General features: G+C 38.1%; 1 protein-coding gene across 22 annotated transcripts in view; it reads right to left on the bottom strand.

The window, feature by feature from the left end:
- The window catches only part of TPK1 (thiamin pyrophosphokinase 1), a 324,434-nt gene that overhangs the window by 157,266 nt on the left and 152,343 nt on the right, over positions 1-14,825 (bottom strand). For 15 of the 22 annotated variants that reach the window (XM_040547187.1, XM_040547190.1, XM_040547201.1 and 12 more), the window contains 2 exons: positions 7,063-7,135; positions 2,203-2,230 (listed from right to left, as the gene is read on the bottom strand). In XM_040547187.1, coding sequence (XP_040403121.1) covers positions 2,203-2,230; positions 7,063-7,135 — 101 coding nt within the window. The remainder of the gene's footprint in view (positions 1-2,202; positions 2,231-7,062; positions 7,136-14,825) is intronic. The other 7 variants (XM_040547189.1, XM_040547200.1, XM_040547209.1 and 4 more) reach the window with 1 other exon arrangement.

Genomic DNA, 14,825 nt, shown 5'->3' with positions numbered 1-14,825 from the left:
ATACAACATATAGCTTGGTTATACAGACCATTCATTTTTCAGTAAGCTAAGTGTGTTTGGTTATTGTTGGAGTTACTTGGTAGCTGTGTTTCAGTGAGCTGACAGGTAGCTAATTCCTTCTAAAAGCTTAGAAGTTAATAACTCTCAAATAAATTGCAGAAGAGCTTGTGCCTGTGGTTTGGAAAGTGCTGTCATGCAGGTGACAGGGCTATGATGGAAAGGAACTGTAATTTTCTCATGTGTCAACTGAGACTTTTCTACCGCCTTTCTCCTGACCATACAGTAACATAGAACTGTTTTTGAGGGAAAACTACATAGTGCAAACTCTCTAAAAGCTGGTTTCTCTACTGCATGTTGGAGATAAGAAGTGGGATGGGATATGAGGTTCCTCAGGAAGCAAGAGGACAGCATTATGAGTAATAACTGCAGTTAGCAGGGGTGCTGCATCTACACAGTTAAACTGGAGATAGGGGAGTGCAGCAAGAACACTTACCCACCACCAACCTCAGTGCCTGTAGCACTGCGACTAAGGGTGGAAAACCATTCAGAAGATCGTGTGTGTGTGACAGGTCCTATTTTGCTAGACCAGTCTATTAGTCTCACTCACCAGAGCAAAGCCTATGGGACCAGACCATCAAAAAGAGCTTTTCAGCAACTTAGAACTAAGGTGCACAACCGGAGATGCCTGAAATAAAGTCCAGGTGGCATTGGACACCCTCAACATGTTAGAAGCTCCATGAGGTAGGCACAGCATTTTTTATAATTATGTCAGAGATGTCTTCAGCAGGATATATAAAAGCAAGGATTCCTTGAAAGCTGAAGTGGTGATTGTCAGATAGGCATAGCCCGTTCAACAGCAAGACAGAACTGTTTCAGATCCACCCGCACAATTTTTACAGCTCCTCCTGAAGGTATAAAACCTCTCACAAATTAATCAGGTTCTAGAATGAAACATGATTTCTTAGAAAACTGTTCAATGTAACAAAAATGGTTTGAGTCAAATTTCTCAATATTAAAAGTTCCATCCTGCATTAAAATTTACTTTTAGAAAACATTTAAAATGCAGGGATAAAAGATAAATTAAAATAGACACAGAAAAAAATAATTATTTGTTATGCATTTGAATTTAAATCATATAACTGAGAGATCAATTAACACTATGATTTTCCAAAATTATTAAAAATTTTGGCCTCAGAAAGCAAGCAGGGAATATGACACTACTACATGCAGTTCAGCAAGACAGTGTAGAAGTTAGAGAGATGTACAAGCACTACCACACAAACACATTTCATTGATCTAATTATAGATGCATCATCGTAAAACAGAAAGGCAATGTTCACAACATATCTATTAAGCATTTCTACAACCCTGATAACCATTAACCCTGAAAGTGTAATAGAAAAAGGAAAGGGAAAGTGCTACAGCTACTGAACAGCCTGTAAAAATAAGCAGCTCTATGAGGTTTAAAAAGAAAAGAGAATAGGAAAAAACAGAATTGTAAATAAATTGACAGCATTTAATTACACATTTGAAGCAGTGCCTACTACATCTACAGAAGTCTATGTGCTCCTAAAGCACATACAGTTTGCTTAGTAGAAAAGCTGAACTGGATTCTTACTAAACTGCATAATCTGGACTTCAAAGGGCACTGCATTCAACCTTCTGTTTCTAGGCATCAGTACAGATTTTGTATGATTTTAGATAATGTCTTTGGTCTCAAAAACTTCAAAAACTGAGTCTTGTTTGAGGCATAACAATACAAATGGCTGTTTTATCTTCAAAGTGATGCTTAAAAGGTTTCAAAAATAGAAACATCCAGCTAAAGCAGATGAGACTGCAGCGACAGAAATATCACCACGTCCTCTCTGCTTTGTGCAGTGTCATTTCTCATGTGCTTCAGACTGTAAAAAGACTGCCAATGCATCTATTACAGGATCATATGAACATAAATATTTATCCAAGAAGTACAAAGACACTTCTCTATGTCTGTTTTAACATTGACAGAATAAACAGAATATTAAATTGCTGTTTTTTATGCTTCAGTTATAGTGCACTGTGATTTAAAAAGAGGAATTTAAACACGATATTCCATTTCCAGTTGAGGAGTGGTTTTACCCAGTTTTAATGATTTAACTCTTTAAAACATAGGAAAAATAATCAGTTATTTTTTAATGTAAAGGGTAAAAGACTATAAGTACTCACTTGACAAGCCAATGATGCAAAACAAAGGCTGCAGAGAATAAAAGGTAAAGCTGAATAACCTGTGACACATACTTATTCTTTGCCAAAAGCATGAAGAGCCTAAACCATTACTTACACATCCCACTTGTAACAGTCTATTATACAATTACTTTCCAACATAACTGAAAAAAAAGCAGCAGTTTTGCCTTCAGATCTCTTTACTAACTACGACATGCCACACCTAACAGAGATAAACATGAAGCAAATAAATCCATTTTATGGACTTTATTTAAATGAGGTTCCCTGACACAATGGTGATAATCCTTCTTAAGGGAAAATAGAAACACTTGTCATGTAATCCTTGCTCAGCCAAAAACATCAGAGGAATTGGCTCGAAGATATCACTTCCAGTAAAACCCTTTGGCTTCGGTAATCCTGTATGTCATGTTTTCTGTAATGCCAAATATCAGCCCTTGCTTTCATCACTTAAATGAGGTAGAAAACCTGTAAGTCTAGGAGCAGCATCCTGGCATGAAGCTGGTGTGATGGAAGAGTCAGACCTGTAATTGCTTCACCACAATGATACATCTGCTTAAAGAAACGTACATCTACTTTACAGAACCATAATTAGTTTCACACACAGAATTTAATACTCCCCTTTCCTACGCAGCAGTATGTGAGGCTGTCTTTGACACAACCACTTGTAAGTGAATATAACTCAATAATTAACATCCATAAGCTTTACTATGAAAAAGTAACATCTCTTAAACATTGGCTTGTTATATCCAGATAGATGGCAAGACACATGAGGAGCAGCTGAGGTCCCTTGGTTTGTTCAGCCCAGAGCAGAGCAGGCTGAGGGGACGCCTCATGGCGGCCTGCAGCTACCTCACGAGGGGAGTGGAGGGGCAGGCGTTGAGCTCTGCTCTCTGGGGACAGCGACAGGACCCGAGGGAACGGCATGGAGCTGGGACAGGGGAGGGTCAGGCTGGGTGTTAGGGAAAGGTTCTGCACCCAGAGGGTGGTCGGGCACTGGGACAGGTTCCCCAGGACAGTGGTCACGGCACCGAGCCTGACAGAGTTCAAGGAGCATTTGAACAATGCTCTCAGACACATGGTTTGATTTTTGGGTTGTCCTGTGTGGAGCCAGGAGTTGGACCCAATGATCTTTGTGGGTCCCTTCCAACTCAGGAGATTCTGTGATAAAAGAAGTCATGACGTATTAATTTCTGTCAATAAGCGTAGTTTAAAAAAAAAAAACACAAAAAACAGCAACAAACAGACAACAGCAACAAAAAAAAAATGGCTACTGGCACTCCTTCGTGCATGTAAAACTCAACATAACTATACAGCATCTTTACAATAATATGAAGGGAAACATACTTTCAGCTTCATAAACAAAGAAAAAAAAAAAAAAGCATTTTAATTCCTGGTATAAATTTAACCACAGCGATTGAAATACCAAAGGAACTTTCAGCATCACCTGCCCTTCATCTGCCAGTTGAAACTACAGCATTCAAGTCAGACTTTAGTGACAGAAAAGTTTGTGTGACTTTTCACTGCACATCATACTAAAAGGCAGATGGAAGTGCAAAGGGCGAATACCTCTTGGTACTTGCTGCTTGGTTCACTTTCCTTGATATTCCCTCCATGCATACCCTCCATGAACTGCTCCAAGCGTGAGAGCTCCTCCCTCTCTCTCTAAGCTCATTTGTACTGGCCATAATGAATCGCTCAGTTATACATGTGCAAAGGAGTATTCCCTTCCCTGTGCGCCCTACTTCCCACCCTTTTCCTTTGTGTAACATTTGAATATAAGTTACGTTAGGTATATATGCGAAAAAAAACAGGGGCACAAAGAGATGAAAATCTATGCCACCGTATAAAATGCTCTGCATACACAGCATGAATTTTGATGAAGCCAAAGCTCTAGCTACCGTGCAAGTCGTTAATAACCCTGGTCTGTCAGCAGCTCAAGACAGGTGCATTTGACAGCGAAAACTCAAGACAGGCGTATCAAGAACAGGCAGGACAGCCTGCTGCCTGGTGGAACAGGAAAGGTGGCTGGGAGCAGAAAACGGGAGCAGAAGCATTAGCAGTGCCAATAGATTATTCTTGTTATTTGGTGAAGACCTAACTACTTGAAGAAGCTTACCTGGACACACATTTCAAGAGAAAAATAAATATTTTATTGTCCAAAAGTAACATACTTAACTTCATAAACGCCTGGCTTGTGAAATTGTTGGTAACAATGTGGGCAAATGAAACCAGAGTGATATTTTGTGATGAATGTGTGTACTTTCAGGTAATTCTGTGTGCTAAGAATGGTTCTGGCTTTCAATTTGAGAAGGGGTATTTGGAAGCAATCCTGTGGAAAGGGAATACTGTAGAAACATTCTAATGCTGAAGCCATGGAGCATGAATATCAAAAGCTAGCACGAGACAGGGCTTTATTTTGTACTGGGAAATGCTGATCAGCTGGTTGACAGGCAGGATTTCCATGGATTCTCATCCAGTTGACCACTGAAAACTGCCGCATCATATTTGTCTAAGCTTTGCTACAACACTTCTCCCATTTTCCCATTCATAATCATGAACAATTGATAAAAGAATGCTTGAAACAACATAGTTATACTAACTAATGGCATCATCTTGCCCCGTCTCTTGGTGAAATCTGCATATGAGTCAGGGTAGTGCTTCAGTAAGGGAGGAAGGACAGCACAGAAGGAAACCCTAACTCACATCATGATGTACTACTCTGGAATGAATGACATTATGCTGAGCTAATCATGCAAAGTTCCATCACTGCCTGTTTTAAGCAGACCTCACCTATTCCTGGGTCACCAACACAACTGAACTTTGGAAATTGCCTGTACTACCAAACCTGCTTTTACTGGACAAGATACTTTACAAGAAAACAAAAAACAAAACAAAAAAACACCAAACCAAACAAAACACAAAACCATCTCTCCATCTCTCCTAATTCTACATTTCATTATATTCTTTGCTAAGATCACTTTAAGCATCCACCTCAATTTACTATTCTAGTTTCCTGACTCTGGAAGTTTAGTTTAAAAATGCAAAAAAAAAAAAGTATATATGTATACACAAAAATATATGTATTTTCCTACCATGTACAACCAAACTTAAAATCCAAAAGTCATACTGCGTCTTCCTCAGTCACACACAAGGATCTCAGGTCAGGCTTCTGCGGGCTAGATTATACTCCTCATTGTATCTTTACAATCCTGATGAAATGCTGCTTCTTATCAGCACAGCACTTAACATGGGTATATAAACCCTGTATGAATCAGAATAGGTCACTATGTGTTCATAGACAAAATGAAAACTGCACATCAAGACTCAACTACAATGGAGCTGACAGGTGGGATGTAATATCCGGAAAAGGAGACCCTGTGAAAAAGTGTAATACCAGTTTAGTTTAGCTTATCCCTTTCAATATCTGACTGCATTCTTCTCTCTCATACCACTTTCATCTCCCCTCTCTCCCACTCTATCTGTTGAGCAATCCTTAACCTGCATTCTTTGGTAGCTTTAACCTACTCGCCAACATGCAGTTGATATAAGCTTTAATACCAGTCTGTGACAAACAGAGCAGTGCATTTTGCAGTTTCCCCATTTATTCACAGATCATGAATTTCCACTGTGCAATGAACAGCATTAATCTGAAGCTTTTTTATTTTCACTTCACAAGCTGTAGCCCAAGGATTCCTTTGCATTCTTCTTGTGCTGTTCTCCCAAGGTGGACTGCCATCATACACTTCTGCCTTCTAACAAATGAGGCAGAATATAGGAAAAAATATGGTGCTCCCTGGGGTACTGGAATCAAGTCCCACACACTCCTACAGCCCTCCCCTCACAGTGTGAAACCATTTTTTTTTTTTTCTATTTGATCATAAGTCCACCAGGGGAGATTTTAGGCAAATTAGAGCCTCACATGTTGAATCACCAGTAGACCTATCACAGACCTTGAAGTCTACTAGCTCCTGAGGATCAAATACTTACTGCTCTTGCAAGTGCAGCCTGCTGCAAATGTAAGCTGACACACTGAGGCAAACTCTGAATTTGCAGAAACCTGCTGTCCAAGGCATGAGGGTAAAGCACAGTGCTCAGCACAAAAGCCTATACAGGCAGGCAGGTGAACTGTCAAATGCCGAACAGTAAGCTAAAAAAAGAACTCTTAAATATGATAGGAATGTAGCCAACAATGAGCCTTAAGACCTAAGAAACATGAGTTTACATTTACGTTGCTCACTGGAAATGTGTTGACTACATTAAGAATAAATTAATGGACACAGGAATTTGTCAAAAAAATCCATTAAGGAGGGCACTCCACTAGTAAAGCACACTAGTAGTCAGGGCATAATTCAATGCTTTGGTGGGTGATGAAGGAGACAGATGTTTCCATCTGCAGTTTCCTGCTAAAAAGGTAAAGCCGTATCACGCAAAAATCACAGAGAGAAACGCTCTTGGGAGTTTTTCTGGGTGCTAGCCATACGTGAATCTTGGGAGGTTAATCTTCATTGTTCTGTATCTCACAGAGCAAAAGAAGTCTCAGATTTTTCAGGAAGATTTATCATCGTTTCTTGTTACTATAATCTACAGCAACGTACATTCTATTTCTTGAGACAGTGCTATGAAACCACATCTTACTCAGGAATCAGGCAGTATCACATATTTACTTCAAGCATTGCTACAGTGCCAGGCAGAACACCACATCTGAGCCTGTAAGATGCCTTACACCTGAAGCCTCAAAGAAACCAAGGGGAGCTAAAAACACCTAATAACCAATGGGGGCAGTAATGGGTTGGATTTTACAATGGTCTAACACACAAACACATCAAAGGGATATTAATTTACCTTGGCCTTGTAGTACTCCTTGACTTCAGGCTGAATGGAATCAAAATCACCACTGATGTAATCAGGCAAAAAGCTGAAAGGTAAGCAACAAAATGAAAAATTAGTCCAACTTACTACTTTTTTTTTTTTTTCCTCAAGAGTGCTAAAGGGTACAAGCATTAATCTCTCAGAGGAACAGGAGACAGTTAAAAGCATGTTAAAACACAAGTTGACACAAAGTAAGGTAACAGGCAAACTAAAACTGTCCCTTCTTTGCTGAGGGAGCTACACATCCTTACGTTTATACAGCTCCCCAGGTCAGTAAGGCAAGACTTGTATCTGCATGTTTCTAAAAAGAGAACTTGTCCCCTCAAATATCTTTCAAGCATATCACACAGCAAACTATTTGAAAAAGATTATCTTTGTGCTGTACATGTGCCTTGGCAGGTATCATTTGTCAGATGATAATGATAGCTTCTGAACAGCTGAGAGGTCACAAATGAGGAACTTCTCCCCTTTTTCCTTTCCTTCCTCCTATTTATTTATTTATTAAAAATCACTGAACAAGTTGAATTCAATGCAGCGTATCTGGTTTCAGGCAGCAATTCCAAATATTGCAGTCTGAAGTCAAAGGCAAATAATAATAATGGCTCAAATGAGACTGCAGAACCATGAAAGATGGTATACAGGGGTCTTCTGTTGCAAAAACCTATGTCTTTCACAAAGGCCCTAAATTGGTCACCTTCAGTTTCAGAACACGATAAACATTAAGAGCTTTTATGGGCTGTCAAAGTACTGTAACTAGCTTGTTCAATTTAGCATGCGAGAATGTGGTGTATTTTTCTACCTATACAAAGTTTTTGAAGTTTGCTAATCACTTGTCACAAGGAAATGTATTCAATGCGGTTCTTATTCTCCTGGTGATTTACTGCATTAAAAATCTGATGAATAAGTAAAGTAGGATTAGTCTGTTTTGCCACTGTGATATGCTCCAATACACTATGAATGATGTTCATTTTCTTCCTTTCTTTCCTTCTTTTATTCCTGTGCTAAAAAGAACACAGGATTGCTAATACATTAGATGACTGATTCAACAAGGTACCCACATTTGTTCCAAAGATTTGTATTTCAGTCATTACTGATGCCAACCATTTCTGTTCTTTTCTTCTCTTATTAGAAATCCTCTCCCCAGAACACGGAAACCAAATGCTCAGGGATTTTTAAGTTATACCTTGGATGTAAAAAATATATATGAAATTGATTTAAAATCCCAACTATCATTTGTAAAGTAATATTGCTGCAAATAACATAGAAAATGCAATGTTGTGATATTTATCTCAACTTGTTTGCCTTTTTTTTTTTAATTGTAGAATGCTTAGAAATATTTACTGCAGAAATTCTTATAAAATGTGAAATGAAACTTCAACTGCACTACAGAAAGAACAATTTAAGAATACTCTGAGGAAAAGAACAACAATACCCCAAAATAGAGCTTTCCATTTCGCCCAATTCTTGTAGTTTCAAGCAGCAGCTATGAAGACAGGTGTTTCAATAGCTGAGGCTCAACTGAGTTTTGAAATTAAAGCTGTGACTCCAGTGTTTTTTAACAAATGAAACACATAGCTCCTTTCCTCCGTGGCTACTATACTTTATGATGGGCATGAGAGTTCATTAGCAAATTAGCTTATGGCTCAAGCTGATTTACAAGGTATTAGGCAAGGCATATTGGGACATCTTTTAACACACGATTTTAAACAAATACTGCAGGGTCTACAAACTCCCCAAAGGAAAACTTACAAAGTTCCTGTGTTCTGGCTCCATTCAAAGATTTCGAAAGAGAGGCAGTGTACCTGGCTACCATTTCCTCTGAAAATTGAAAGCTGCTTCAGCAAAAGCTGGTAAGCATGGTTGTTGTGATTTAGTTTATGGGCAGCTATTGCATTTCAAATTCACTGCCCTCTGCTATTATTATGGCTGTTATAAAAGGATATGTTCCAAAAATAACGTCACCCAAAGTGATGTTACCACACTTGGGGCGGGGGAGGGCAGTCCCTTCTGTATCACGTTTTACTGAGGACACAGAAAGCAATCTAAAGACATGCAAATACTTCAGTGCTCTGTTTTATATGCCCAAGTCAGGGTAGTTTGAAACCAGCAAAAACTAAACAGAAAATTAGGTTTGTTCCTTCATTGTAAGACAGAACACCTCAACATACAGACAAAAATTCCATGTTTGTAAAATTAAAATTTAAAATTGCTGTCAGTTTACCATCCTACAAGTTTGCCAATGACCTATTTACTGGTTGCACTGTGCCTAAAAAACTACAGCTAATCCTTTTCAATTTGTTATTTTCCTTTAGTTTACTCCCGTTTTAAACAAAGTAAAGTCACTCTAGACATTACTGTGGTGCCCCTGGAAGTGAGCCCCGGATGCGAGCCCCGGATGCACCCCAGCAAGTTGGCAATTAAGAACAACAGCAAGCTGCCATGAAAAGCCAACTGGATATGACACATTCACTCTGATGAAAAAGCTGATGTGTTAAGACTGTTCATCTTACTGAAATGCCGTGCATAAATCCAAAAGTGTCTTTGTAATTTTTTCTCTACAGTAACTACAGACTGCAGTGCTTTCAAGTAATCATTTCTCCCGAGCGCTTCAAGAGGAACAACTGGGAGCAGAATTAGCTGAAAAATATACCTTCTCTAAATCAAGTGCTTCTGCACAGCTTTTGCTGTCATCCAAACTAAAACCACTTCCATGACAAAAGATAGATGAAATTCTACATAAATTTTTACAAGGAAAAGCAACAAGAACCTCTATCAAGTCTCTCATGTACTCTGACAGCGTTCCTGGTTGCACTGGGTGTAACCCCTGCCAGGATGCTCTATGTCCCATTTCAAAACACTCTCTGTAAGTATTTTGCTTGTAGCCATCACAAAACCAGAAATGACTAACAGAGAATAAGGAATCCTGGCTGGGAAATAAAGGCCTCACCTCATCAAACATTGCCTTTTTCTAGAACAGCATTTTTCTCTTCCCTTCCCTTTGAGTAACAACAGAAACAAAGAAAATCTAGAAAGAAACTCTTGCTTCAGAAAAAAATATCCATCATGAGTAAATCTCAGTTTGCACCATTTGCCTCAAAAACATATCAGCTTTACCTTCAGAGGATGACTGTAGGTCTTTGTACCTCACCGACTATGCAAACCAATAAAAGCAAGCCAACATTCAGCTGAGAGTCAAAAGCTGTTTTTGACTTAGTCCTTTCAAGTTTTGTGGAACAAGGTGTCTGATGCAGGAGAGCAGAATTTAGTCAAAGCTATTTTCTTTTGCAATTAACAGGACTGAAGTCTGCTAATGACAGGACTTAAGTCTTTATGTGCCGAGCTGTCCTAGACTAACTAGCCTCAGAGACGGTCAGCGCTAGCTGATTAAACAGAGAGGGAAAGTACTTGAGATATATATTGAAAAAGAAAACAACAACAACAAACCATACTAAAGGAACGTAAGAATATTTTGTAATAAATGGTTTTCACTTGTTTGCTTTTGGTATAGTTTTGTATTCACTCCAGAGCACAGAACAATCCAGGAGAACAAGCTCTGGAGAATCCCATTATCAAGCTTACCACCATGTGAGCAGAAGAAATTTTGACAGAAAAAAGTAACCAGAAAGGTCTCTCCATAAAATCTATAACAGCAGCCTTTTTTTTTAAAAGTCTGGATTAAAAGCAGGTATTTTATCAGTCTAACTTATGCTTTCCTACCCTCTAACCTCAAATTCATGAACAATTCTTATTCTGTATCACAACTGTATTTAAGATGACCACTTCTCTCAGTCACATACATGACACATATCCTTTAATACAGGAGGTTATCTTTTTTTGCCCAAGATGGCAAAAGATGTCTTTGATTCCTTTCCAAAGTTCAATTTGAAATTTTAATTTCTAAACAATCCCGATGATGCAGTCTACTGCATTTTATAACCATGTTTTACGAGTCTTATTAGCTATTAATTAACACTCTTCATATTAGGTCATGATTAGCTCACCTGGCTTAATTCTCTGGTGCTGTACACTGACATTTATCAGAATCGAGTCAACTCCATAATCCCACTGGGACTCAAACTGTAACATTCCTGTGAAATCCTCCTAGTCCACTATGCTTTTTCTAGAGCTATCAAGAAGCATAACACCAGGTACTGAGCAACAAAAATACCTCAAAAGTCTTGGGCCAAATTGAGTTTTGTTTCTCTTCACTTACTGTTCTTTTTCCTTTTTATTTGTTTTTATTTTTTTGTTCCAGACCATTTTTGAGACATACAATATCTATCTAAAATGAGTTTGGAGGTACAAGGGCCAGGATTGCTTTCAGCTCAGGACCTGAAGGCACTTCCATAGCACAGTGGTCATGTTACATTTATAAAAGGAACAAACAAACAAAAAAAGTAAGCAAATTTTCAGTATGAAACCTGTAAAGGTTCAACTAGCTTACAATAAAAGAGAAAAAGGAAAAAAAAAAGACCATAAGTTTTGAGACAGACCCCAACTAGGACATTTATCTAAACTGGACAAAGGCTGAAAGTTGAGTGAACAGTTTTATGAACTCCCAGGATGCTGGGCTGCAGAGCAAGGAAAAAAAAAAGTAGCACATCTACCATAATACACCAATGAAATTTTAGTCACCACTACCATAAAACAGTGATCAACTCCATCCATAGATACAGATTATGAAATGAATAGAAGCTATTTAAACTCTGAGGTTCTCATGCTAAGTAAGCACAACCATGCCTTTTGCCTTCAAGAAAACCATATACTTGACACAGCTTAATTCAATAAGCAGAGTTATTTTCAAATATTCAACAGTAATGAACACCATGTTAAATTTTAAACATCTGAAGACTTGCTTCTTTATTCACTTTAAGAATTCAGTGTGAAGTGGTAAATATGTCTTTTTATATAGTTACAAAAGAAAAAAAATATAACATGCCACACTTCAGCAGTTACTTTATAATAAAAAACTGCACTGACTCCTTAAATAAATTGCTCTGGCATCTCTATTCAGTTCTATCATTAATTCAAAGTTACAGTTTCCTAGTACTATTGACTTTTCTTGTGATGTAGCTCCTTTAGCACATAATTGTCTGCAATTAACCTTTTTTAAACAAATGTTAACATCAGAGACATGAACATTTAAAGGCAGTTATCTGTGGTACCCTTTACTTTCTTCAGTTACAGCACAGAAAACAATCCCACCCAGACAAGCTGTATGTGCCCCAGCTGTATCACTCAAGGGCACAGAGTGGGTTCCCCATATTTTTTTTCCACCACTAAAAATAAATTTTAAAAATCACTGCCTTTTACCCTGGAATAATAGACACACTTAAGCTACTTCCAGGCAGAAAAACACAGTGAAGATGACATGATTCCGATTTACCATGAAAAAAGTCACTAAAGTCAGCCTTGACTTTCGTAAGCATCTTGTAGTTGGGAATACGGAAGGTAATACAGAAGGCACCTTAGCATTTCTTCAGGATAAATATTTAAACCATTTTAACAACAGCAACAAAATGAATGCCCTCAAAACTAGTTTTCTGACTGGTAAGATGCACAGTTTGCCCTCCTGACTGTCAGTTTTGACTGGAAGGATGAGGGTCGCTCTGGTCAGAAGGGTGCTAAGTCTGTTTAAATCTGTCAGAAGAATCCCGCTAACTGCTGTGAAAATCAAAGTCTCTTTTTAACTCCCAGAGACAGCCACAGAACAAGTTGATGTCATTTACATTTTGTCTCAAAGCAGCACACTCACATGCCCCGTCTAACTGTATGGAGGGATGTTCTTGGGGAAAGGAGAAATGTCAGACTGCAAGATATATTCAGAGTTAATGGATATTAAATCTATAAATGTCTTGGTATTACCTGCAAGGTTACAGCAAGTAAGCTTCACACCTGAAGCTTAAAAGCCAAACAATTGAGTAGCAACAGAATTAATGAATTTCAAACTGGTCATGAAAAACACTGTGTTTTGGTTCACCTCAAACTCATCACAGGCAGGATTCCCTAACCTAGTAAAAAAACAGCTGAAGCACAGTTCCTAGCTCCACCCTCTGCTTCCCAGTTAAGACCCACCCTGAAGTCAGCTAGCCTACTTTTCCTGACTCCACGGTTCACATCACTGTTATTTTAATCCAGAAGTCCCCCTTATCACTGTATAACTTTTGTATCAGGGTGCAACTGACAATGGTGTTATGCTAGTTGCTGTATGAATTCAGAAACAAAACAAAACAAACAAGAAAACAACAAACAAGCCTGCAAAGCCCATCCCTTCTTCAAGATCTTAGTAATCCCTAATGTTCATTATGCAATTGCTTACACAGAAAAGTAATTCCCAAACAACATTTTGTACACTACAATAAATCTAGACAACAGATTTAGCACAAAAAATAAGAACAGCAGAGAAAACTATGCTACAGACCCAAGATCAACAAAGAATGCGAGTATATGCACATGAAAGGACATATAAAAATACCAGATTTGAGTGACCCTGCCAGAATTCTTTGCATAGATTATTACCAAGTGTAGGGGCTACAATCAAGAAGCGTCATGGTTAAAAGTACTTGTTAATACCTGGAAACCTTGGAGAAGAGCTTCTTTTCCCCTTACTTTATTAAAAAGCTTAGTGTTAAAGAGCATAAAAGTATTGTTTTATTTGCAAATGCTGTGATTTAAAGAAAAAGATAAAAAAAATGTGTGAAGATACAAGGGCAATAATGAATTCATTTATGCTTGCTTGGTATGCAGTGTCACCTTGCAAATAATAAAAAATACCTGAAATAAATTGCAGAACTTATTACCCTCAGCTCTAACTGCTATGCAAAGCACACATCAGGGGAACATTTTCTGCAGGGGACGGCCAATGAACTCCCATTATCATTAACAAAAATCATGCAGCTAATGCCCTGCTTCAAAACTTTTCCCTTAGTGACAGAGAAGAGTATTAATGATAGCTACAACTGTTGCATTTTTATTCTTAATTGCCAATATTTGAAACTGTTCTCCAGTTGCAATCAATACAGTATAAAATAAAAGGATGCTCCAATATTTAAGAAATGCTCACTTGTTCATCACGGTGCTGGACACCCTCCTGCATTCAGGTACATACAAGTATTTTGGAAAAAAAAGGAATACTGCACACAGGACAAGGACTGCTGCTAAAATACTTCCTTTTTATTACTTATAGACTCATACATTGCTCAAAATAAAGCATGCACGAATGCAACATTGCCACCAGCACCTCAGAGTCAAATAAAGATGAGAAAGAAACAGATGTCAGAATTTGCCCGAAAATTTGAGGAAAACAAGCCACTACATTAGAGAAAGGTGAATTGCTCATTAACATTTTAGACAGTATGTGAAGAATGAAAGGGATAGGATTGTATCTAAGATGTGGTAAATTTACATTGAAAGTCACAAGCTACACAAACTGAGATTTAGATACCAGTCTCAAAAAGGCAGCACTGGGAGCTGGAGTCAGATCTGGGAATCTTCAAGGAGTGCCACAGAAGTTGGATTTTGATGCTCCAAGGTAAGAAGAAACTCCAAGACAGGATAAATAATTTCTCTTCGTTCCCAGATGAGCTAGAAATGGGCATGTTATATTTTTCTCTCTAACTAGGTATTTGCTAATAATCCCTACTGTGGCTTGAAAACTCGTTATACAATTTTAAGTCAGTTTTGACAACTACTATATTAAATCTAAGCATCCATTCACACTGCTAAGAATGGTTAAA

The sequence above is a fragment of the Cygnus olor genome, chromosome 2 (assembly GCF_009769625.2).
Source record: "Cygnus olor isolate bCygOlo1 chromosome 2, bCygOlo1.pri.v2, whole genome shotgun sequence".
Lineage (NCBI taxonomy): Eukaryota > Metazoa > Chordata > Aves > Anseriformes > Anatidae > Cygnus > Cygnus olor.
Note: the sequence above shows the minus strand (reverse complement) of the source record. Positions and strands in the feature narration are given on the sequence as shown.